Source organism: Pan paniscus, chromosome 2 (genome assembly GCF_029289425.2).
Source record: "Pan paniscus chromosome 2, NHGRI_mPanPan1-v2.0_pri, whole genome shotgun sequence".
Classification (NCBI taxonomy): Eukaryota; Metazoa; Chordata; class Mammalia; order Primates; family Hominidae; genus Pan; species Pan paniscus.
The window spans coordinates 195,873,332-195,899,251 of record NC_085926.1 but is presented as its reverse complement, the minus strand read 5'-3'; the positions used below and the strand labels follow the sequence as shown (position 1 = coordinate 195,899,251).

The 25,920-nt window shown below is 44.1% G+C and overlaps 3 protein-coding genes across 30 annotated transcripts in view; 1 reads left to right on the top strand and 2 right to left on the bottom strand.

Moving 5' to 3' along the window:
- Positions 1-7,276, bottom strand: part of LMLN (leishmanolysin like peptidase) — a 112,550-nt gene extending 105,274 nt beyond the window's left edge. For 12 of the 21 annotated variants that reach the window (XR_008624975.2, XR_008624974.2, XR_008624976.2 and 9 more), the window contains exon 1: positions 7,040-7,259. Coding sequence is in view for 7 of the 21 variants with exons in the window: in XM_034958048.2 (XP_034813939.1) it covers positions 7,040-7,258 (219 nt within the window). In the remaining 14 variants the exon portion in view is untranslated. Of the gene's footprint in view, positions 1-7,039 lie in introns of all 21 variants that reach the window. The other 9 variants (XR_008624984.2, XR_008624981.1, XR_008624982.1 and 6 more) reach the window with 5 other exon arrangements.
- IQCG (IQ motif containing G) overlaps positions 7,245-25,920 on the top strand; it is a 77,898-nt gene continuing 59,222 nt past the window's right edge. For 2 of the 7 annotated variants that reach the window (XM_008953825.5, XM_055110838.1), the window contains exons 1-3: positions 17,659-18,060; positions 21,810-21,876; positions 23,445-23,718. In XM_008953825.5, the coding sequence (XP_008952073.1) occupies positions 21,869-21,876; positions 23,445-23,718 (282 nt within the window). In that variant the 5' untranslated portion in view covers positions 17,659-18,060; positions 21,810-21,868. Of the gene's footprint in view, positions 7,636-7,760; positions 7,951-17,558; positions 18,061-21,809; positions 21,877-23,444; positions 23,740-25,920 lie in introns of those variants that run through there. The other 5 variants (XM_055110839.1, XR_008624985.2, XM_055110837.1 and 2 more) reach the window with 5 other exon arrangements.
- Positions 11,708-17,370, bottom strand: RPL35A (ribosomal protein L35a). Of its 2 annotated transcripts, none has more exons than XM_003806445.5 (5): positions 17,290-17,370; positions 16,524-16,575; positions 16,191-16,343; positions 13,356-13,500; positions 11,708-11,775 (listed from the first exon to the last, which is right to left on the bottom strand). In XM_003806445.5, exons 1-5 carry the CDS (start codon positions 17,357-17,359, stop codon positions 11,752-11,754), a joined length of 444 nt encoding a protein of 147 aa, XP_003806493.1. In that variant the 5' UTR covers positions 17,360-17,370; the 3' UTR covers positions 11,708-11,751. The 2 variants fall into 2 exon arrangements, with proteins under 2 accessions (XP_003806493.1, XP_063458760.1); XM_063602690.1 differs by lacking the exon at positions 17,290-17,370 and adding an exon at positions 17,245-17,263.

Here is a 25,920-nt window from a genome sequence, read left to right as displayed (position 1 = left end):
CCTTTTTGCCCTTTGAAGCATGTGATCTTTGTGACCTACTCCCTCTTCGTACACCCCCTCCCCTTTTAAAGTCCTTAATAAAAACCTGCTGGTTTTGCGGCTCAGGCGGGCATCACGGTCCTACTGATAGGTGATGTCATTCCTGGAGGCCCAGCTGTAAAATTCCTCTCTTTGTACTCTTTCTCTTTATTTCTCAGCTGGCTGACACTTAGGGAAAATAGAAAGAACCTACGTTGAAATATTGGGGGCGGGTTCCCCCGATAAACCTGAAGTTATTATTAGAGAGGAAAAGAAAACTACAGACCAATATCCTTGCAGGTAGTTGGTAAAAAACCATAAATATAAAATTTAAAAAATTAAATTAAAAAAACTACAGACCAATATCCCTTATTAATATAGATGTAAATGTGCAGTGGCTCACACTTATAATCCCAGAGCTTTGGGAGGCCAAGGTAGGAAGACTCCTTGAGCCCAGCGGCTCTAGACAAGACTGGGAAACACAGCAAGACCCCATATCCACTAAACATGAAAATAAATGAACCAGGTGTGGTGGCTCTCACCTGTAATCCTAGCTAACTGGGAGGCTGAGGCAGGAGGACTGCTTAAGCCAAGTCGTTTAAGGCTGTATAGTGAGCTATGATTGTGCCACTATACTCCAGCCTGGATGACAGAGTAACACCCTGTCTCTAAAAAAATAAAAATACATAGATGTAAAATCATCAACAAAATATTAGCAACTCAAACCCAGCAAAATGTAAAAAGGGTAATAAATCATCACCAAGTGAGGTTCATCTCAAGAATGCAAGGCTGATTTGACATTCAAAAAAATCAATCAATGTAACTCATAATATCAACAGAGTAAAGAAGAAAAGCCACATGATTGTATCAACTGGTGCAGGAAAGACAGTTAACAAAATTCAACATCCATCCATGATTAAAAAAAAAAACACTCTCAGCAACCTAGGTATAGAAGGGAATTTTCTTAATTTTATAAAGCATACCTACCCCAAAACTCCACAATTAATATTTTTAATAGTGGAAGACAATGTTTTCCCTCTAAGATCAGAAACAAGACAAGGATGTCTACTCTCACCACTCTTATTCAACATCATGCCCCAGACAGTGAATATTAACATTAAAGATGTAATAGGCCAGGTGCAGTGGCTCATGCCTGTAATCCCAACACTTTGGGAGGCTGAGGCGGGTGGATCACTTGAGGTCAGGAGTTTGAGACCAGCCTGGCCAACATGGCGAAACTTGTCTCTACTAAAAATACAAAAATTAGCCAGGCATGATGGCAGGCACCTGTAATCCCAGCTACTCTGGAGGCTGAGGCAGGAGAATTGCTTGAACCCAGGAGGCAGAGGTTGCAGTGAGCCAAGATTGTGTCACTGCACTCCAGCCTGGGCAACGGAGAGAGACTCTGTCTCAAAAATAAAAACATGCAATAAACAAAAGATATATATTGTAAGGCCTAAAATGCACAAGCACACACACATACACACGGGTAAATGTAGGAAACTGAAAAGATACACATGTAAGCTTGAACCACAAGCAAGCTAAATACACCTATTTTCTCTTGTATTAATACAGTCTTTATTAGGCTGGAACACAGTGGTGCAAACCTGGCTCACTGCAGCCTTCACCTCCTGGGCTCAAGTGATCCCCCCACCTCAGCCCCGCCAAGTAGGTGGGACTACAGGTGCACAATACCACACCCAGCTAATTTTTGTATTTTTTGTAGACACGGGGTTTCACTAAGTTGCCCAGGCTGGTCTTGAACTCCTGAGCTCAAGCGATTTGCCATCCCGGCCTCCAAAAGAGCTAGACTTATAGGCATGAGTGACTGTACCTGGCCAATAGTTTTTAATAGAGAAAATCTGAAGTAAAGTATCAATCACCTCAGCTTATTAACATGTATAGAAATCTATATTCAATAACTACAGAATAGGCCAGGTACAGTGACTCATGTCTATAATCCCAGCACTTTGGGAGGCCAAGGCAGGAGGATTGCTTGAGTCCAGGAGCTCAAGACCAGCCCGGGCAACATACTGAGATCCCATCTCTAAAACAATAAAATAAAAAAAAACACTATAGAATATATATTCTTCACAAGTACACGTGAAAAATTAAACAGGATAGATCATATTCTAAACCATAAATAAAATAATCTCAGCCAGGTGCAGTGGCTCACGCTTGTAATCCCAGCACTTTGGGAGGCTGAAGCAGGAGGATTGCTTGAAACTGGGAGTTCAAGACCAATCTGGGCAACACAGCAAGACTCTGTCTCTACAAAAATAAAAATAAAAAATTTGCCAGGTGTGGTGGCATGTGGCTGAAGTCCTAGCTACTCATAAGGTTGAGGCGGGGAGACTGCTTGAAAACAGGAGTTCGAGGTGGCAGTGAGCTATGATCATATCACTGCACTCCAGCCTGGGTGACAGAGGGACACCTTGTCTCTTTCTTTTTTTTTTTTTTTTTTTTTCAGACAGAGTTTCGCTCTTGTCGCCCAGGCTGGAGTGCAGTGGCACAATCTCAGCTCACTACAAACTCCACCTCCTGAATTCAAGCAATTCTCCTGCCTCAGCCTCCAGAATAGCTGGGATTAAAAGTGCCCACCACCATGCCTCGTTAATTTTTGTATTTTTAGTAGAGACAGGTCTCGCCATGTTGGCCAGGCTGGTCTCAAACTCCTGACCTCAGGTGATCCACCCACCTCGGCCTCCCAAAGTGCTGGGATTACAGGCATGAGCCACTGCACCCGACCGAGACCCTGTCTCTTAAAAAACTTTTTTAGGCTGGGCGTGGTGGCTCACGCCTGTAATCCCAGCACTTTGGGAGGCCAGGGCAGGCAGATTATAAGGTCAAGAGATCAAGACCATCCTGGCCAACATGGTGAAACCCCATCTCCACTAAAAATACAAAAATTAGCTGGGTGTGGTGGCGTGCACCTGTAGTCCCAACTACTCAGGAGGCTGAGGCAGGGTAATCGCTTGAACCCGGGAAGCCGAGGTTGCTCTGCTGAGATTGCGCCACTGCACTCCAGCCTGGGCAACAGAGCAAGACTCTGTCTCAAAAAAAAACAAAAAACAAACAAAAAAAATTTAACCTAAATGATAATTAAAATGCAAAGTGTCAAAATTTGTGAAGAGCAGCTAAAGTTGTACTTAGAAATTTAATCTTTGAATGTTTACATTAGAAGGAAAAAAAGGTTAAAAAACAGTCATCTAAGTTTCCGCCTAACAATATAAGCAAACTAAATCCACAATAAGTAGAAAAAGGAAATAACAAAGAACAGAAAACAATGAAATAGAAACAAACATTAAAGAAAATTACCAAAGCCAACATGACCAAGTAAGGTTTATCCCAAAAAAGCAACGTTGATTTACTATTGGAAAATGCAATGTAATCTACCACATAACAGTTCATAAAGTGAGAAACTATACGATTATCTCAATAATTACCAGAAAAAACGAAAAGCATTTGACAAAATTTGTCCCCATTCAGGATAAAAACCCTCGGGAAACCAGAAACCAAAGGGAGCTTTCTCAGTCTGATAAAGGGAACTACAAAAAAATGTAAAGTTAACATCATACTTAATGGTCAGAGACTGGTCCCAAGATCAGGAACAAATGGCAAGGAGGCGTGCTGTCTCACTGTTGCTCAGCCTGGAACTGCCTGTCCTCACCAGAGCAATAAGGGGGAAAAATACATAAATGATACAAAACTACAACAACAAAAATTGTTCCTATTTATAGTTAATACATTGCTAACATCAAAAATTGTAAGGGAGGAAACCCTAGTAGAATAAATAAGTTTAGCTAGGTCTCAGAAGACAAGGTTAATATACAAAAATTATTTTTACCTACTAGCAGTGTATTTTTACATACTAGCAGCAAACAATTGGAAAACTTTAACCATAATTCCACTGACAATGGCATCAAAAAATAAAAGACTCAGGAAAACATTTAACAAAAAACATGCGAGATCTGGCTGGGCATGGCGGCTCATGCCTGTAATCCTGGCACTTTGGGAGGTCGAGGCAGGAGGATCGCCTAAGGCCAGGAGTTCAAGACCCACCTGGACTCTGTCTCAACAAAAAACAAAAAATTAGCCAAGTGTAGTGGCGCATACTTGGGAGTCCCAGCTACTTGGGAGATTAAGGCAGAAGGATCATTTGAGCCCAGGAGTTCAAGCCTGCTGTGAGCTATGATTCTGCCACTGCACTCCAGCCTGAGTGACAGAGCAAGACTGTCTCAAAACAAAACAAAAAAAAAAGAGAGAGAAAAGAAAACAGAAGAAAAAATGCAAGATCTATACATTTTTGCTGAGAAAAATTATGCATCACCTCAATAAATGGAGAAACATACATTATGTTCATGGATTGAAAGACTTGATACTGTTAGATGTCAATTATCTCCAAATCATCTATAGAGTAAATGCAATCCCAATCATAAACCCATCAGGCTTTTTTGAAGAAACTGAGAAGCTGACTCTAAAATTTATATGGATCTGTCTTTGAGCCTCCCCCTGCCAAAAAATAAATAAATTTATACGGAAATATAAAAGCCTTAAAATAGCCAAAATCATTTTGAAAAGGAAGAACAAAGCAGGAATGCTTACAATAACAATACTGTCTGATTTCAATATTTATTACAGAGGTACATAATCCAGGCAACTGAATACCCATATGGGGCAAAAAAAAAAAAAGGATATTGATCCCCTATCTCACATCATATATAAAAATTAATTTCAGATGAATCATAATCCTAAAAGTGAAGGCTTCTAGAACACAGGAGAATATTTTTATGACCTAGGGGGTATTTAAAGATTTCTTAGAAAGGACATCTGTTGGTGAGGATATGCAGCAACCATAACTAATATTTTGTTGATGGGGGTGTAAAATGGTAGAGTATTTTGGAGAAAGGGTTAGTATTTTTTATAAACATTCACCTACCCTTGACCCAGTAATTTCACCCCTAGGTATTTATCCAAGAACAATGAAAACATATATCCACAAAAATTACTGTACAAGAATATTGACAGCAGCTATATTTATAATAGCTAAAATCTGGAAGCAACCAAAATACCCATCTTTGAACAAGATAATGGAAAAACAAATTGTGATATAAGTATTCAATGGAATACTCAGCAATTCAAAGGAATAAATTACTATCACATACAACACGAATCTCACAGACATAATGCTGAGCAGATGCCAAATACAGAGGAGTACATACCATATAATTCCATTCAATACACGAAGCTCTAGAATTGGCCAAACTAATCTAGTATTTAAAAAAAACAATTAGAAAACTAGTTGCCTGGGGTGGGCAGGAGACTGGCACAGGACAGGAGGGAACGTCTGGAGATATGGGAACGTTCTATGTTGTGATGGGTTGTATGCTTTATGTGGATGTGCATGGATACATTTGTGGCATTTCAATATATGTAAATTTTACCAAAAAACTTCAAAAGAACAGTAACTCAAGTCGGGGGTTGGGGAATGGCTGAAAGTATATGAAACAAGAATGGTGGAACCTTAAAGCTAGGTGTTAAAGCTAGGTGATGGGTCCATGCGGGTTCATTAAATTATTCTGATGTTGTTTGTACCGGCGTAATAAAAGGTAAAAACAAAACTTACAGGTTTTAGTTGAGAACCAGTTAAAAAGTAAAACTGTTTTGTAGCTCACCAACACCACCAAAACCAAAAAAGTTATGTAATTTCCTGTAGCATTGAACAGAGGTATAGTCATTAGCCTAACTACTGTGAACACTGTAGTTCCTGGCTATACTCTGTGTCCAGGTTAAAACAAGGAGAATAGTGAGGACGACAGGGTATTTATATACTCTATGAGGAACTAGCGAAACGTATTAGGGACCAGGACTCTTTCTCTTATTTTAATCCAAATTAAAAGAGAGAAGTGCAGGGTTTTGTGGGAAATTTTTTTTAAAGAATTCAGCCAAAATGCAGTGTCATGATAAAAGCTGCAAAAAAGCTATAAACTCCGAAGTTAATATTTTGGCTCACTTGGTTATGAAGAGTATGCATGTAACATTTTGGGAAATTACCATAAAAATGAGTGTCTTTAGATTTCTGGGCTGAACTGAACATGTGTAGGTGTATCAGCATGCAGCCCTGCCCCAGGTACTCTCCCTTTCTCAAAGAATATGGATTATCGTGGACCCACCTCTGACCTAAATACTGTGAAGGAATCAAAGTATGAAACACAAACCTTATCCCACGGAACCTTATAATCTAACTGCAAAGGCAAGATACGCCTAAAAAATAAGCCATTATCCCATAGCAGTACTTGGTTAAATGCCAGGAGGGAGTACAGACACGATGTACTTTTTAATGAAAAGAATATTGCGCTGTGGTGGTTTCAGCAGGCTGCCTTGAGGTTAGGGAATTTGAAATGAGACAAAGAATTTAAGCAGAGAGAAAAATGGGATGGGAGGCGGGCAGGCACTTCCAGAGCAGAGGAACCGGGTAAAGCAAACAAAGTGACGACATAACGTGAAAAGAAACCTGAATTTTGTCTCCAGTGAGCCCCCAACGTCCCACCAACGCCTCTATCTGGCTCTCCGTTCAATGTCTTCCCGAAACTTCAGGTCAGCGGTTCCTAAAGTGGTCCCCGGACAAGCATATCTCACCAACCAGCTGGGAACGTAAACTGTCAACTCTGGGGACTCATCCCAGACCTACTGAGTCATTAAGTGGGGGACTGAGGGCGGCAATCTGTGTTGTACCATGTGCGTCGGGTGACTGTGATGCACGCTCAAGTTTGAAAACCACTCCTCGAGGGCCACTGCTAAGCACAACCCTCCGCACAGAAGTGATACTGTTCTGAGCGCCTAACAGCCAACTTGCAGGGTGTAGGGAGCTGAGAGCGGGTCCCAGGCCTGTAAGAGTTCAGGCTCTGCCCCAATTTCGCTTTCTCATCCAGGACACCTTCTCCCAGTCACTATCTCCTACGCCTGCTCCTTCTGGGTGACTTTACCCTGAGAGGGCCCGCTCCCGCCCCTGTCGCCCTACCTCAGTGTCAGAGGGGACGTGGTGCCGGCAGGGAGGGGAACTGCCCAAGGAGACGGGAGTAGATGTGGCGCTGGCCCGGAGCCCGCCCAACAGGAGTAAAACGCTTCGGACCCACACAGACCCGCTCCAGCGCCACCGGCTCCGGCCCGGGCCTGAGCCCGAGTAACCCACTCCTCCGCCCCATTCGGCCGCCATCTTCGGGCCGAGCGTCGTTACCATGGAGTGCGTGACGCCTCTGCGCCCGCGCCGGCCCCGCCCCTCGCCGCTGGGGGCAGGCGGAGGGCCCAGCCGGCGGAAAGGCGCTTTCCGATTGGACAGCGTCACCCGCTAGAAGTTCGCCGCAGAAGATGAGGGCGGCGATCACGTCCATCGCGTCTCGTGGCGCGAAGCCGGCCAATAAATACTGTTTGGAGGCCCACGTGAGTGGGGCTGTGGGAGGAAGAAAGGCTAGCGGGCGTTGGCCGTATGTGGGTGTCTTGAGGCAGTTTTTCAGTTCTTTCATTTACCAAAGTGACATGCACTTACTAGGTGCCAGGTGTTTAGACGTACATACAACCCTCTGCAAAATCTTTCAGTGTAGTCCTCTGCATGAAAAGGTGAGTGGAATACTTTCATTTACTTATCCTGAGTCACCAACTTTAGGCCCATTACTTAACTAACGCCATTTCCTATAAAAATCTATGATACACCGTTTACTGTTTTACTCAACTCCATCTTTTAGTTTCCAGCCAAGAATTGCCACTGCACCTGAGATAAGGGGATCCTGGCCATTAAGGAAACCTTGCCTTCGAAACTGAGCCGTGAGGAACTATACAAAATGGGAAATTGGGACAAATCCCAGTGGCTCATGACACTAAGAAGTAAAATTACGAACTCACCGAGCTGGAAGTCATTCAACGGGAATTGAATAGGTAAGCTACTATACTGGGAAATGAAGGAGTAGGAAAGAAGGAAAACCTCAAGTTACAAACTATGGGTGGAGATTGAGATACGAGGATGGGGTGGTGTTTTAAGTATTACCATTTTACAAGTAAATACTCACTAAATGTGTGTATCATCCCACAACTAGTGGACGGTGGGATTCCAAACCACATTTGTAACTTAGGAAACGTGCCCTTTCCACTACAATACCACAAATAAATTGCTATTGTGAATAAAGAATGGAACCAGTCATCCTAAGCTCCTGGCTGTAACAATAGTGTTATGCTGAGGAAAGGCTGTTTCTTTTTTTTTGAGACGGAGTTTCACTCGTCGCCCAGGCTGGAGTGCAGTGACACAATCTCGGCTCAATGCAACCTCTGCCTCCCGGGATCAAGCTATTCCCCTGCCTCAGCCTCCCGAGTAGCCTGGTTTACAGGCACACGCCACCACGCCCGGCCAATTTTTATGTTTTTAGTAGAGACGTAGTTTCACCACGTTGGCCAGGCTGGTCTCAACCTCATGACCTCAGGTGATCCGCCCGCCTCCGCCTCCCAAAGTGTTGGGATTACAGGCGTTGAGCCACCGCGCCCAGCCAGGAGGCAAAGCTGTTTCAATGGCGTAGTGGACAAGTTACCAGCCACGCAAGCCCTTTCCTGTAAACCACGGGACTCCTCCTTTGGCAACGGTGACTTGAGTACTTTTGACTTAATTTCCATATGGGAGCAGAAAAACATAAAAACATACATTTATTATTTACAAATGCTGCATCATCTCAGTAAGGAAGAGCATGTATTTGCTTTTGAGTCTCATTTGCCATTGCACATGTAAGTTACTCGAGTTAAAGTCTCAACCGTTTGTTTTCCCCACTTTGCTCAGATGCCTACCACTTACCGTGTAAGCACCTCCATTGCTCTCGTCTGTTCCACTCAGAATACCATCCACTTCTCCATATGCCTAACCCAGACCTGAAATACCCATCTGTCTTCATGGATATGTCCACAGGTTAACATCTTACAGCTTCCTCAAATTCAACTTTAGCTCCTCCCACAAAACCATCTCCTGATTCCCCAACTTTGTAAATGCACCATTACCCATCCAGCCCCCAAAGCCAGAAACATGTTAGAATTCTCCATTTGAGACTGAAAAGCCCACCTAATTTTCCCTTGTTTATGCTGGGCTGCCATTGGGATTTGAAATCTGAGCTGGTGGCTCACATCTGTAGTCCCAGTACTTTAGGAGAACAAGGCAGGGGGATCACTTGAGGCCAGGAATTGAGACCAGCCTGGGACCCCGAAAAAAAATTTTAATTGGCTGGACGTGCCTGGCATGCACACATAGTCCCAGATTCTCTGGGGGTTGTGGGCAGGGGATTGCCTGAGCCTAGAAGTTCAAAGGTGCAGTGAGCTATGATCACACCACTGCACTACAGGCTGGGCAACAGAAACCGTCTCAAATGAGTAAATTTTAAAATTTCCTGTGAATCAAGTTCTTCAGTGACATTGTATTACACTCAAGAACAATCTTAAGCCTAAGATCCTCAGTACAGTACAGGAGACCTCTCATGTGGCATTTTAGTTTTCTGGACTTTCCAGTCAGCCACTTGTGTTCCTAAATTCTTCCTGCCATTTCCTCTTTGAGATGCCGCCGTATTTCTTCCTCTACACTTTACGGTTTTATGTTACACAGCCAGTATACCTACATGCCTCTATCCCTGAATACCCCGAGTACTACTGATCACATCTACTTAACTGGCACAGTGAACACAGTAGGTACTTTTAGCTTATGTTGGCCTTTTGGAGTGGGTGTCCAAGATCAGCACTTCCACCCGCTGACTGCATTAATTCCCAAGTTCAATTTCATTAGCATTCTAATATACAACTTCCAACTTCCGGCCTTGAAGTACTGCTCACTTCTGGTGAATACAGCATCAGTGCACTTTGTTTGCCTTAAAACCACAATCCTGGGAGGCTGAGACAGAATGGCGTGAACCCGGGAGGAGGAATGGCGTGAACCCGGGAGGCAGAGCGTGCAGTGAGCTGAGATTGCGCCACTGCACTCCAGCCTAGACGACAGAGCGAGACTGTCTCAAAAAAAAAAAAAAAAAAAAAAAACCACCACAATCCTAATGAGCCTGGCAGAGTACTAACACAAGCCCACGTCCACGAAGCACGGGACTCCAACAATGGCAGCTTTGGCTTGCATACCACCATTGGACTGACCAAACCTTTCTTAGAACTGCCACAGAGGGACCTCTGGGGGAGGGCTTCTTGCTTTCTCTTGGGTCAGTATATCTCACTACCCTCTTTGTAGGTTAACAGATTTGTAACAGGATGTTACTGGAGGAAGGGGAAGCGGGAAAGCTGGACAGTATTACCACTCTTTTCCCTTACTACAAAAACTTTCCTTCCCAGTCCTGTCTCCAGGAGATGGAAGACCAAGTAACACAACAGCCAGTGTGCTCTTCCTACCCAATCCTTTCTTTCACCCTCTTACCCTAATACATTTCTAGCATGTTAATTCTTTTGCAGCATAGACAAGAGAAGCCATACACGCTTCAAAACTGCAAAAGGGCTTAGGTGGCAAACTCCCAGTTTCTTGTTGACATTTTCAGTGCAATTTAAAGATCTGTTAATACCTGTGCTGTAGACATCAGTAACCCTCAGGGGGCAGAAAAAAAGATTGTTACTGCATCAATTAGAAATCTAGTACTACCTGGGCAACATAGTGAGGCTCATCTCCACAAATAACTAAAAAGTTAACTGGTTGTGGCTGCACATGCCTGTGGCCCCAGCTATTTAGGAGGCTGAGGCAGGAGGTTTGCCTGAGCCGAGGAGGTTGAGGTTGAGGTTGCAGTAAGCTGTAATCACGCCACTGCACTCCAGCCCAAGCAACAAAACAAGACCTTGTCTCCAAACAAAAAAAAACCAAAAAAACAAAAAAAACCATACTGCAAAACTGATGCCTTAGTTGTTTTATTTTAGCATATCCCCAAGAAATCTAAAATATTTAGGAGGCCTGCTTAAAGTGCAATCTTGCACTTTACCAGATTAAAACATGAAGGCAAAGAAAGCTGCCACCTTTCCGTGCACTATTCCCAACCTCCATGTACCTACCATAGGATTGCTTTTTATGAGTGGAGTAATATGGCTTAATTTTATTTTAATATACTGGAATGCTCTGTCCAGTCACAAGTCCCAAGAGCTTCTCATCCCAGTCTATCCAAATGAACTGCCAAAGCCCATCAACATAATCTCCATTCAAATTTTAGGTTTCCCAATCTGTATTGAACAAATGCATAGTATCACAAAGCACTTGGCAGGCGTGGTGGCTCATACCTGTATCCCAGCACTTCAGGAGGCCAAGGAAGGAGGATTGCTTGAGCCCAGGAGTTTGAAGCCAGCATAGGCAAGAGTCAGACCCTCTCTACAAAAAATTTAAAAATGACCCAGGCATGGTGGCGTGAGCCTGTGGTCCCAGCTACTTCAAAGGCCAAGGGACGATTGCTTGAGCCTTTGAATGTGAGGCGGCAGTGAGCACCACTACACTCCAGCATGGGCAACAGAGCAAGACTCTGTCAAAGATACTCACATTAAAACCCGTTCCCTTCTAAATCTCTGTACTCGCCCTGTAATTTTCATCACATGTCTCTCTGACCTCCTTGTACTCCAAAAATGCTGGGCATCCTCCATCATTTTAAGCATGTAGCAAATCAATTTAAGGTAGTAAGTTTTTTAATCCACTGAAAAATACAAGAGCACAAATCCACGTTTATTTATTGATTTTTCGTTAGTTTAAATCCTTGAGGGGTACAGCATCTGCGGGGAAAAAAGAACACATAAAACATTAGGTGAATGTTATATATACGTCTACAAATCAAGAACCGTAATATGGATAAATCTCTGAAAGGCTACCAATTACATGTTCTAGTGGTAAAGAAAGTTTTTATAGCCTTCAGTCTCTACGTGAACATACCGTAAGAACCAGCACTCATAAAAAACATGTACTGGCCAGGTGCTGTGGCTCACACCTGTAATCCCATCACTGGGGAGGCCTAGGTGGGCAGATCCCAAGGTCAAGAGATAGAGACCATCCTGGCCAACATGGTAAAACCCTGTCTCTACTAAAAAATACAAAAATCAGCTGGGCATGATGGTACATGCCTATAGTCCCAGCTACGCGGGAGGCTGAGGCAGGAGAATCGCTTGAACCTGGGAGCTTGCAGTGAGGCAAGATCCCGCCACTGCACTCCAGCCTGGTGACAGAATGAGACTCTGGTCTCAAAAAAAAAAAAAAGAAAAAGAAAAACATGTACTGAAGGTACATTTAATTTTGCTGCTTCTAAAGACAGAGTAAAAGCCTCCTCTGTTGATAAACCCTAATGAACCACTTAGCAGGGTTCAACAGTACCCCCTGGCCCCAAGAATACATGGTATGCATATATTCTTGGTCCCAAGAATATACAGTCTACATTCCAAAATGGACCCTAAAGAAAAAGTACGAACTATTTGAGAAAAATTTAGAGTCCAAGGCTGGCACCAAAGACCTGAGACCTAGGAACATGGGTCTGTTTTCTTCATGTACAAAATAAAGCTACTAACACCTGTTCTAACAAGACTGACATGATGGAAATGGCAAAATATTAACAATTATGCCAGGCGTAACTGTTGAATTGTTGCTTTCTAACAATTACTTCAGTGCCCAATAAATATCTTCACCAGAAAACTATTCAAGGCTGGCTGTGGTGGCTCAAGCATATAATCCCAGCACTCTGGGAGGCCAAGGTGGGCAGATCACTTGGGCTCAGGAGTTCAAGACCAGCCTGGGCAACATGGAGAAACAAAATACAAAAATACAAAAAATTATCTGGGCATGGTGGTATACGCTTGTAATTCCAGCTACTCGGGAGGCTGAGGCACAAGAATCACATGAACTTTGGAGGCAAAGGTAGCAGCAAGCTGAGATCATGCCACTGCACTCCAGCCTGCGTGACAAAGTGAGACCTTGTCTCAAAAAAACACAACAAAAACCCCAAAAATTAGCTGGGTGTGGTGGCACATGCCTATGGTCCCAGCTACTTGGGGGGCTGAGGTGGGAGGATTGCTTGAGCCCAGGAGGTCGAGGCTGCAATAAGCTGTGATTATGCCACTGCACCCCAGCCTGGGTGACAAAGTGAGACCCTGTCTCCCAAAAAAAAAAAAAACAAAAAACAAAAAACAAACCACCAAACACCTATTCTTTCAATTACTATCTCTCCAGTGTTCTGCAATACACAAATTTTGCAGCATAATTTACTGGTGTCAATTTCACAACCACAGAAGTCCTCAGAAGTCAAAGCGCAACACCTTGAACTTAGTCTGATTCATCAGACGTCCATTTTGCTAAAAACCATACTCACCACTCGGATTCTGTGTCCAATGGCCTTAGCAGGAAGATTGCTTCGGAATTTGGCACGAACCATGCCACTGTTTCCATGGGCCCGAGTTACTTTTCCCCAGATGACTCTGGTTTTGTTTGGTTTGCCGCCAGGAGTGACTGTATTGCTGATTTTAAAAAGGGAAAGAAGAGGAATACAAGCTGATATAGTTGGATACAAATTCAAGGTGACCTCTACACGAGTGGCTCTCAACCCTGGTTACCCACTTCATCACCTGAGAAACTTTAAATGCCTAGAACACCATTCATTCAACAGATACTTACCGAGTAACTATTGTATGCCAGGCCCTTCTGTAAAATACAGCAGCTATAAAACAAAAATCTCTTTCACATGATAACCCAATAAGTTTAAGGAAAATACATAGGTCAGATGATAACAGAGGCAATGTTGAAAAAATAGCAAAAAAGGGCAAGTGTGAGGATATTTGTGTGTACAGAAAGGAGGAATTACCTGCCATTTTAAATAGCCAAGGAAGGTCTCACTGAGGTGACCATGGAACAAAGACTGGAAAGGGAGGGGAAATGCCATGAAGTGATCAGGGGATGACTAGCGCAGGCACTGGGGCCAAGGAGTGTGTGTCCTGGCCAGAGGAAAGACTGAAGACACCAAGGGGTTAATCCCAGCTGAGATAGAGAGAATTATGGAGCTCTTAATGACGGGCTTTTACTGAATGAGAGAAACTACTGAGGTTCGAGCAATGTACAAAGGATATGACTTTATATATATTTCCTTTAAAGACCACGGGGTTGTCTTGTCACCCAGGCTGCAGTACAGTGGCCCAATCATAGCTCACTGCAGCCTCTATCTCCTGGCATCAAGCAATCCTCCCACCTAGGGCTCTCAAATGCTGGGGCTACAGGTGTGAGCCACTGCACCTGACTTAAAATTTTAAAGGAACACATTGGCTGTAGAAGAAAAGGTGGGGCAATGATTAAAACACTTTGCCAGAGATTTTAATTGGCTTGGAGTGGGTGAAGACAATACGATTTGCTCTTGTTGTCCACGCTAAGGTGCAATGGCACGATGGCTCACGCCTGTAATCCCAGCACTTTGGGAGGCTGGGGCGGGTGGATCACGAGGTCAGGAGTTCGAGACCAGCCTGGCCAACATGGTGAAACCCTGTCTCTACTAAAAATACAAAAGTTAGCCGGGTGTGGTGGTGCACGCCTGTAATCCCAGCTACTGGGGAAGCTGAGGTTGCAGTGAGCTGAGATCACACCACTGCACTCCAGCCTGGGCAACAGAGCAAGACTTTGTCTCAAAAAAAAAAAGTCTACAGCATAAACATCTTTAGGCATGCATAAAAACTAATTTTGGCCTGGTGCAGTGACTTGCGCTATAATCCCAGCACTCTGGGAGGCCGAGGCAGGTGGATTACTTGAGGTCAGGAGTTCAAGACCAGAGTGACCAACACTGTGAAACCCCGTTTCTACTAAAAACATAAAATTAGCTGGGTGTGGTGGCACACGCCTGTAATCCCACCTAACTCGGAGGCTGAGGCAGGATAATCACTTGAACCTGGGAAGCAGAGATTGCAGTGAGCTGAGATCGTGCCATTGCACTTTAGCCTGGACAACAAGAGCAAAACTCTGTCTCAAAAAAGAAAGAAAAAAAGAAAAGAAAGAAAAGAAAAAACAAGGGGCGGGGCACAGTGGCTCCTGCCTGTAATCCCAGCACTTTGGGAGGCTGAGGTGGGTGGATCACAAGGTCAGGAGTTTAAGACCAGCCTGGCCAAAATGGTGACACCCCATCTCTACTAAATATACAAAAATTAGACAGGCATGGGTGGCGGGCGCCTGTAATCCCAGCTACTCGGGAGGCTAAGGCAGGAGAATCCCTTGAACCCGGGAGGCGGAGGTTGCGGTGAGCTGATATAGTGCTACTGCACTCCAGCCTAGGTGACAGTGAGACGCCGTCTCCAAAAAAAAAAAAAAAAAAAAACCCATAATTTTAAGGCATTAACAAAATGCATTAAGCACAAGTGTCCTAAAAATCCTTAAATTCTGGCAAAAGGAGCCGAGAAAAAAAATTAGAAACCTTAAAAGGATCACAATAGAAGGAATTACCTCCTTTATTGCTTACAAGTGCAAAGGGCACCTAAATCCAACACCACCCTCAGAAGTAACGTCCTTCTAAAACTCCCCATTAAGTTCCTTAATGACGCAAAATAGAAGCCACAGCAATACCAATCCAGCTGGCCAACACGGGGAAACCCATTCTCTAGTAAAAATACAAAAATTAGCCGGGCATGGTGGCACACCCCTGTAAGCCCAGCTACTCAGGAGACTGAGGCAGGAGAATCGCTTGAGCCAGGAGGCAGAGGCTGCAGTGAGCCAAGATCGCGCTACTGCCCTCCAACCTGGGCAACAGAGACTCTTGTCACACACACAAAAAAACCAATACCAAGTACTTCAGCTGAATCTTTTGTTTATTATTTCAATAGGATAATGAGGCCAGGCGCGGTGGCTCAAGCCTGTAATCTCAGCACTTTGGGAGGCCGAGGTGGGCGGATCACCTAAGGTCAGGAGTTTGGGACCAGCCTGGCCAACATGGCAATACCCTGTCTCTACTAATAATACAAAAACTAGCCGGGCGTGGTGGCCGGCGCCTGTAATCCCAGCTACTCGGGAGGCTGAGACAGGACACTTGCTTGAACCCGGGAGGCGGAGGTTTCGGTGAGGGAGACCAAGTCACTGCACTCCAGCCTCGGCAACAGAGCAAGACTCCGTTATATAAAAAAGAAAATGAGGCAGATCTCAAATAAAAACCCAAAACCTACCAGTGTCATAAACTTACTTCTTTGCTTTATATACATAAGCGCATCTCTTGCCCAAATAGAATTCTGTTTCATCTCGGGCGTAAACACCTTCAATTTTAAGAAGAGCTGTGTGCTCCCTTTGGTTCCGGAGACCCCGCTTATAGCCAGCAAAAATGGCCTTGGACCACAGCCTAAGACACAAAAGATACACAACATGAAACATAAGCTTCAAAAAACCAATCTGACTTGTAATCACCCCCACCCAAAAGTTACTCAGAGCAAACATCTAAGTTTTTTCTTGCCAATTTTAAGCTCGCATTTACGTTCACGTCTAACACACAAAAATAAAGAACTATATTTAAAACGCGTACCTTCCAGACATAGTTCCTTTTAGAAGTCCCGTTAGTCCCGTTCCCAGCAGGCCTTAAAACAAACAAAAAGATTAGTTTAAAACCAAGCCACACAAGTTTCCCACCTCGTCCCCTCTCGTTTAAGCCCCTAAAGCAAATTCCTTTTGGATGGGAGTTTCATGTAAGAGTTCGGGGACAACAATGCCAGAACATCCATATGAAACGCAGGGTCCGGCAAGACATTCAAACCTCAGAGAACAGCTGGTATCTAAGCAAACTTCAGCATGAAGACAAAACTAAGGGACAGGAGTCACAAAAATGACTCTCAGAAAAGCCTGAGAAAATGCATGCCGTTATCAGTAGGCAACACTCAGGAAAAGAAATGAAGACTTAAAGAGAAACACACACGTAAGACTTTTATGCAATGGCTGGGGGAGAAAAGCTGAGGAAAGAGACTGGTCAGACAAGCCAAGGAAGGCATGGACTGGGAGGAAACGGATGAAGGAAGCACTGCCTCATGGACAACTGCAGACGAACAAAAACATCGTTTCACTCCGTTCAGGCCCAGGAATTTAACTGGGATAACCCGGGCAGCCGTTCTCCGGGTGTCAGGGGACCAAGCACCATCAGCCCAACATCTCCTCCATCCTGTTCTCCCTCTTCTTGAAACCCGTAGAAATCAATGGCTGGCAGAGACTCCGATATGCACCGGCGACTCGCCAAGGCACAGGAAAAAACCTACTCCGGTTATTTGCCCCCAAATTTCAGCAGCAGGCGCTTCACTCACCTCCACAGGAGCCAAGATGGCGGTAAGAGAAGGACGAGGCCCCGCCGCGTGGCCTTGTGGGATTAAACATCTTTCGACTCCGCCCTCAATTTAGGCATCTTCTCCAAACGCCAGAAAAGCAATCCTCGGAAATCGGCTTCGCACTGAAATAAGCCACATTCAATAGCACTCTTACAATTATTTTCTTAAGTCCTTTCATCTTGGTAGGCTGCAAAATGTACTACTTGGGAACAAGGGAAGGCAAAATGGTAGCCAGCTAAATCCGCCAAAGCTGTGCGTTGCCACAGAAACAACTTAGTTTACTTCCTGCGTCCGCGGACGCCGTAGGTGGAAAGGCGAACCCTGAGTGGAGGATGTTCCCACTGCCTAAAGAATGATTGACTGTAAGATTGATTTGCCAACAGGGGGGTGCTTTTCCCTCGATACACACAGCAATAGACAGAACGGAAATTCTGGGATCCTAACCTAGCACGGAAGAGAAAGGCCGGGAGCACGAAGGCAGCAGGACCTCTTCCTTCTCTTTTTTCTTTTTCTATACTTCTTTTCTCCCCTCTACTTATTTATCTCTTTCAAGAAATGAGACTGGGCACAGTGGCTCACGCCTGTAAACCCAGCTCTTTGGGAAGCCGAGGCGGGAGGATCGCTTGAGGCCAGGAGTTCGAGACCAGCCTGGGCAACATAGTGAGACCACCTCCCCCAACCTCTACAAAAGAAAAAAAAATGAATGAAATGACTTAAGTTCTTACCTCCATTCTTCTTTTTGGATCCGAGGTATGAGGAGGACTGCCTGCAGGAGGCTTTATCGCCCTTTTAGGAGAACTCGTTTAGCTGCCTCGTGTCCGCACCTAGTAGGTCCTCCGTAGATACTTGTAGAGGTGGATTAGTGGACGCCAGAGATTCACATTTCCGAATTATTGCATATTTATTTGGGTTACCCTATGGATTCATTCATTTATTTAACACATAGTTTAATGAATGGCTACCCTGTACCAAGGTTTGTGTAGGATGACACGGCAGTAAACAAATCTATGCCCTCGTGGAGCTTATATCCTACGAGGCGGAGCAAGACAATGAGCAAGTAAAATAGATGACACGTTGGAAGATGATAATTTCTGTGGAGAAAATTAAGCAGAGAGGCCACTGTAAAAGAGGCTTTCCCCACTTTGAGATGGGAAGTATGTAAAAGAGGCTTCCCCTGCTTTGAGATGGGAACTATTTAAGGGTCCTGAACAGAAGGGTGACTCTATCTGACTTCTATATTGACAAAGTCACTGTGTTGAAACTGAAGGGAGGCAAGGGTATCAGCAGGAAGATAATTATAGGTTCCTGTAGTGACTATGATGAGAGGTGATGGTGTGTAAACAGAGGATATTGAGTACTGGAATTCTGAATATATTTAAATTCTGGCAAGATTTGCTGGTGGATGAGGAATGAGAGAGAGTAAAGTATGACTCCGAAGTTGTATGAAATAGATGTATATAAGTCACTTTTAAAATCAGATCCTCTCTTAAATACAACAGGATAGAACTTGTACCTTGTAGCCTACTACCCCACCCAGTGTTCCCTGTCCCAAAAAGAAATGTGCTAGAAATTTCACTATTAGATATTAATTTGTCAAAGTTCTATATGGAAGTCCTCCTGGGAGGAATAACACATTAAGTGTGAGTTTTATTCGTTTGCTCGTGTATTATTCGTTCCACAAATACTTATTGAGCACTGAGACTTAGCACCTGATACAACTGTGAGCATCGTTGTCATGTTGCTGCTTTCATGGAACAGTTGTCTAGTGGGGGGAAACTGACACTAACGTAACAAATTGTGAACACAGCTCTGCGGGAAAGTAGTGGCATGAATGCCCAGAAGCCTGATCTGGCCTGACGAGTCAGCGAAAGGATCACTTGGACAAGTGTCAGTTAAGGCATTTTTCAAACTGCAGGTGATGACCATTGGTAGAGCATGATAAGAATACTTTTTAAAACAAAGTATGGGCCGGGCGCAGTGGCTCACGCCTGTCATCCCAGCACTTTGGGAGGCTGAGGTGGGTGGATCACTTGAGGTCAGGAGTTTGAGACCAGCCTGGCCAACATAGTGAAACCCTGTCTCTACTAAAAATACAAAAATCAGCCAGGGGTGGTGGTGTGTGCCTGTCATCCCAGCTACTTGGGAGGCTGAGGTACAAGAATCGCTTCAACCTGGTAGGGGGAGGTTTCAGTGAGCTGAGATCCTGCCACTGCACTCCAGCCTTGGTGACAGAGTGAGACCGTCTCAAAAAAAAAAAAAAAAAAAAGGTAAAGCAGCAGTGAAACTACAAGGGATGATGGAGTCTCCCGGGACCTAGGAAAGGAATAGTTACCCAAGCCCAGAGAGAGACGTTTGGAGAGAATTGCCTGACAGGAGCCATGACCTTTGATAGAGGAACATAACCAATCAATTATATTCTGGCAGAGAAGGAGCAGGGAGAATAAATGTCTGATCTCACTTCTCTACACTGAATCTCTTTCTGGAATCTCCCCTGGATATACTCCATACGGGTCCATCTCTCAGAGCACAGAAAATGTTAGAGATTTGACCTAGAAAAATGACACTGTCTTAAGCTGGTGATGGGTCAGTGGGACTTTACACGGTGAAGAGGTGAGGGAAGAGTGGCTCCACTGGAAGGAATAGCAGGTGCAAAGACCCTGAGTTGCAAGGGAGCATGAGTCCAGAGAAGAACTGAAAGAAGCCCACTGTGGCTGGAGCCCAGAGAGCAAGGAAAGCGCAGTTGTAGTTGGGTCTAGAGAGGAACAGAGGGGCCCAGATCATACAGACCTTGTGGACCAAGTCAAGAATTTTCTTCTTTGTCCTAAGGCAACGGGAAACCATTGAAGGGTTCTAGGGAAGGACATGATCAGATTTTCCATTTTAAAAGATCACCCTTTCATTTTAAAAAGCTCACTTCCTGAACCTTCTGTCAGGATATCAAAAAAAAAAAATTTAAAAATTAAAAGATCACTTCCAATTTAGAGGTTGTTGGAGTAGTTCAAGCAAAAAAGAAAACAAGGAAACAAACAAACACAGCAACAACTAGGTCCAGCTTAGGAGATATGGAAATAGAAAGTAAAATCCGCCTGGGCGCCTTGGCTCATGCCTGTAATCTCCACACTTTGGGAGACTGAGGCAGGTGGATCACCTGAGGTCAAGAGCTCGAGACCAGCCTGGCCAACATGGTGAAACCCCGTCTCTACTAAAAATACAAAATGGTGGTGTGAGCCTGTAATCCCAGTTACTCGGGAGGCTGAGGCAGGGAAATCACTTGAACCTGGGAGGCAGAGGTTGCAGTGAGCCAAGATCGCGCCATCGTACTGCAGCCTAGGCAAGAAGAGAAAAACTCCATCTCAAAAAAAAGGAAAAGAAAAAAAGAAAGATATTCTGCTTAATACCATGCTACTTCCTCCTAAAACTGCCCCTGCATCAGGACATTTGGCTAGTCTGAAGTACTTTTTCAAATTTATGTGAAGATTCTGTTTTGTGTGTTTGAATTTTTGCATGTAAGATTTTTGTTGCAAGAGTCATATTTGCACCACCTCTCTCAGAGTTACTTTATTGTGGACAAATTTACATTGGAAACTCACCACTCACTGTCCATTCAGTACAACGCAAACTTCTCCATAGGGGTTTTCACTGTAAAGCTCATATAAGCAGAAAGGATTTTGGTTTACTGAGGAGGGGTAACATCTTGATAGCAATGTTAAACTGATTTCCAGGATTAATACAGTTTTCCTTTTTTTTTTTTGAGACGGAGTCTGGCTCTGTCGCCCAGGCTGGAGTGCAGTGGCGCAATCTCGGCTCACTGCAAGCTCTGCCTCCCAGGTTCACGCCATTCTCCTGCCTCAGGCTCCCGAGTAGCTGGGACTACAGGCACCCGCCACCACGCCCGGCTAATTTTTTGTATTTTTAGTAGAGACGGGGTTTCACCGTGTTAGCCAGGATGGTCTCGATCTCCTGACCTCGTGATCCGCCCGCCTTGGCCTCCCAGAGTGCTGGGATTACAGGCGTGAGCCACCGCGCCCGGCCCCAATTAATACAGTTTTTCTAAGTGTCATCTCACTTATTCCTCTAAGTCCATGTGGAGCAAATTCTGTTATCTGGCAGAGAAGATGAATTGAGTGACCTAATTAAATATTACAGTAATCAGAATGATAGAAAAAATCAAGTATATAGAGATTACCAATTAAAAATCGGTGATATAATAGAACATACTAAAACCACGTTGAACATTAATTTACCTAAAGAAGAGGCTCACAGAGTGCATGTGTCTTGAGTTTGGTAGAGCAGTAATAACTCAGTCGACTTCTTCATAGACCTGCACTCCATGATGTAGGAGGCTCTTTCGCCTCTGGGACTGCTCCACTCCGCACAAAGAGGCGATAGTCACACCTCCCGTAATCATTTAATTTTCTCTTAATGAAATGGTATAGAAATCACTGAAACATCATTCAAGACGCCCATAAACTAATCTCAGTGTTTCTTTCCCATTTTAGGGAACTGCACTTTTGTGAGATTATAAATATACCACGGAGGGTAACGAAGCTACAGAAGAATGGAAGAGTATGTTTAAAATTCCAATGTTTTTTGTATACATGTATTTAAATTATGCCTTCTGTTAAATTTCTGTGTATACCTTATCTATTGCTGCGTAACAGATTACCCCAGAACTTAGTGACTTAAAATATAAACATTTATTCTTTCCCACAGTTTCTGTGGGTCCCAAGGTTAGGAGCAGGTTAGCTGGATGGTGCTGGCTTGAGATCTCTCCTGAACTTGAAGTTGGCCAGGGGTGGCAATGATCTGAAGACTTGATGGGGGCTGCAGTATCCACTTCCAAGGTGGTTCATTGACAGAGCTGGCAAGTTGGTGCAGGCTGCCGGCCAGAGGCCTTAGTTCCTTACCTTCATGGATGTGTCCACAGTGCTGCTGAAGTGTCCTCATACCAAGGCAGCTGTCTTCCCTCACAGTGAGAGATTTGAGAGAGTGAGGCAGAAGCTGCAATGTCTTTTATCACCTAGCCTTGGAAGTCACACTCTGTCATTCCCACCATAACCTTCTGGTTACATAGGCTAGTCCTACTCAGTGTGGCGTAGACTACGCAGAGGCGTTAACACTAGAAAGTGAGAATCATTTGGGCCCCCTTGGAGGCTGGATACCACATTCTGTTTTTCACTCATCATGAGACACTTTTGGTTAGCATCTAAGATACTCCTAGGGAAAAAAAAGTTAATTTTGGCTCAAATTCAAATTGACCAGAATAGCCAAATTGCACGAACTACATACCTTTATTAAACAGTAGGCCAGGCGCGGTGGCTCACGCCTGTAATCCCAGCACTTTGGGAGGCTGAGTTGGGCAGATCACCTGAGGTCAGGAGTTCAAGGCCAGTCTGACCAACATGGAGAAACCCAATCTCTACTAAAAACACAAACTGGCCGGGTGCGGTGGCTCACACCTGTAATCCTAGCACTTTGGGAGGCCAAGGTGGGCGGATCACGAGGTCAGGAGATCGAGACCATCCTGGCTAACACGGTGAAACCACGTCTCTACTAAAAATACAAAAAATTAGCCAGGCGTGTTGGTGGACGCCTGTAGTCCCAGCTACTTGGGAGGCTGAGGCAGGAGAATGGTGTGAACCCAGGAGGCAGAGCTTGCAGTGAGCCAAGATCGCACCACTGCACTCCAGCCTGGGCAACATAGCGAGACTCCGTCTCAAAATAAATAAATAAATAAAATAAAATAAAATAAAATCACAAACTTAGCCGGGTGTGGTAGCACATGCCTGTAATCCCAGCTACTTGGGAGGGTGAGGCAGGAGAATCGCTTGAACCTGGGAGGCAGAGGTTGCGGTGAGCTGAGATAGCACCATTGCACTCCAGCCTGGGCAACAAGAGCGAAACTCCGTCTCAAAAAAAGAAGAAAAAAAAAGAGTAAGTTGTTTGCCTTTGGTTGGTCAAAACGGAAGATACTTAGCAGAATCACACGCCAAATCCTCCTTTTTTTCATCTAGGTTCTATTATACGACAACGTGAATATCACAGGAGCCCAGCACGTTGCTGCCTGTGCTTTTGAGTTAAAGTAATGTTTAAATATTGGTTGCTGACTTATTTTTTCTTTATTCTTTCCTTAGAGACAGCCTGGAAGACTCAAACCTTCCTCCAAAAGTTTGGCATTCTGAGATGACGGTGTCAGTGACAGGCGAACCACCTAGTACCGTAGAAGAAGAAGGAATACCTAAAGAAACAGACATAGAAATCATCCCAGAAATCCCGGAAACCCTAGAGCCACTGTCCCTTCCAGATGTGCTGAGGATCTCGGCAGTTCTGGAGGACACCACAGACCAGCTCTCTATTCTGAACTACATCATGCCCGTTCAGTACGAAGGGAGACAGAGCATCTGCGTGGTATAGACCCACTCACCATGAGTTAATTTTGCTTTATTTTTTATTTCTCCCTCATTTATAGTACCTATCCCGTTAAATGTACTTATTTTTCTTTCTTTCTCTCTCTCTCTTTCCTTCTTTGTTTCTTTTTTTTTTGACAGGGTCTCGCTCTGTGGCCTAAGCTGGAGTGTAGTGGTGCCATCATGGCTGACTGTGGCCTCTACCTCCCAGGCTCAAGTGATCCTCCCACCTCAGCCTCCTGGGTAGCTGGGACTACAGGCCTGCACTACCACACCCAGCTAATTTTTTATAAAAATTCTATAGAGATGGGATCTCACTATGTTGTCCAGGCTGGTGCCATTAAATATCACGTGGGAAATAGCACCTTTATTTCAGATAAAGGGGCTACAGTAACTATCTGAGATATGCACTCTCAACTGATGGAGTGAAATTGCCATAACTCAAGGTATATTACCAGACAGAATATCCTTTTCCAGTATATTGGTTTTACCCAAAAAGGCCTCTACTGAAATCAGTATAAATACAACCTATATACTGAAGAGATGGAATTACTGAGTTGTCCCACCCAACTTGTATTTCTCAGCTGCTGCAACCTAACTGAACACTAGGGGGAGGAAATTCAACTCCACTCTTAACGCTTTAATCTAAAATGACTTTGTTGTCATTGATGAATCCTCTGTGAAGCAGCACTGAGTTATCAGAAAATTAACTTAGTAGTGAGCAAAGTCTTTATGCATTTTTAAGCTCTTGTACATTTCAGTAACTTAGGTTGTAGGTATAAAATGGAAACAATTTATAAATAGAAGTACACATTTATCAAGTTATAAATAATAACATTATATAACTTGTTCAGAAGATACTTTTTTTTTTTTTTTTTTGAGATGGAGTTTCGCTCTTGTTGCCCAGGAGTGTCTAGGCTCACCGCAACCTCCGCCTCCCGGGTTCAAGCAGTTCTCCTGCCTCAGTCTCCCAAGTGCTGGGATTACGCCACCACGCCCAGCTAATTTTGTACTTTTAGTAGAGACGGAGTTTCTCCATGTTGGTCAGGCTGGTCTTGAACTCCCGACCTCAGGTGATCTGCCCACCTCGGCCTCCCAAAGTGCTGGGATTACAGGCGTGAGCCACCGCACCCAGCCCAGAAGATATTCTTATGTCTGATTCTATGACCATTGAAAATTGCTATATAAATAAGAGGGTAAATTGCTTTTTTTTCATTTTGTTTGTTTTGTTTTTGCTTTTCATTTCTAACAGTAAAGAAGTCCATATTTATCAAGAGAAGAAAATTAAATTTCCCTTTAATTTTCCATTAAAATTTCAAATTTTCTAAATTATTATTGTTATATATACAGCCTGGGCTCTTTTTTTTTTTTTTTTTTTTTTTTTGTGAGACGGAGTCTCGCTCTGTTGCCCAGGCTGGAGTGCAGTGGCGCGATCTTGGCTCACTGCAAGCTCCGCCTCCCGGGTTCACGCCATTCTCCTGCCTCAGCCTCCCGAGCAGCCCGGGTTCTTAAAGCTTTCATTAAAGTTTAAAAAGTTTAGATAAGATTTTACAGAACAATGGATTTGGAGTCAGGAGACGTTTGGGATATAGTTACGTGCTGTTAGCAATCATTTCACTTTTTTGGTCTAAGTTTTCTCATTTGTAAGTTGTAATGGAGTTTTACCTAAATGACCCATAGAACCCTTCCAGAGCTGGCATTCTGCGAGTTTTGGGGTAGTTTTAAAATGCTGTAAGTATCACAGGAATTGTATAATGTAAGTTAACTTCCTTGTTAACTTATGAAGGGCAAACAGATAAGAATCTAAGAACAAAATCTTCCACTGCATTTAAAATAAGAGGCTAATCTTAACAATTTAAGCTGGCTAACAAATAGTACAGAAGAGACTGGTGTATTCTTCCTATTTATTATCTCCTTCAGCAAGAATAAAAAATAAAATGGGTGCTTTGGGAGGCCAAGGTGGAAGAAATGCTTGAGGCCAGGAGTTTGAGACCAGCCTGGGCAGCATAGAAGACCCCGTCTCTACCAAGAAAATACAAAAATTAGCCAGGAATGGTGGCATACGCCTGTAGTCCCAGCTACTCAGGAGGCTGATATGGGAGGATCATTTGAGCCCATGAGACTGAGGCTGCAGCAAGCCAAGGTCACACCACTGCACGCCAACCTGGGTGACAGAGTGAGACCTTGTTGAAAGAGAAAGAAA

Excerpts from the sequence above, each read along its gene's own strand:
- RPL35A (XM_003806445.5), bottom strand. The coding sequence starts at position 17,359 with ATGTTTAATCCCACAAGGCCACGCGGCGGGGCCTCGTCCTTCTCTTAC. Across the intron at positions 16,344-16,523 it reads AAAGGAACTATGTCTGGAAG|GCTGTGGTCCAAGGCCATTT; the intron begins GTACGCGTTTTA and ends TTTGTGTCTTAG. Across the intron at positions 11,776-13,355 it reads TTGGACACAGAATCCGAGTG|ATGCTGTACCCCTCAAGGAT; the intron begins GTGAGTATGGTT and ends TTTTCCCCGCAG.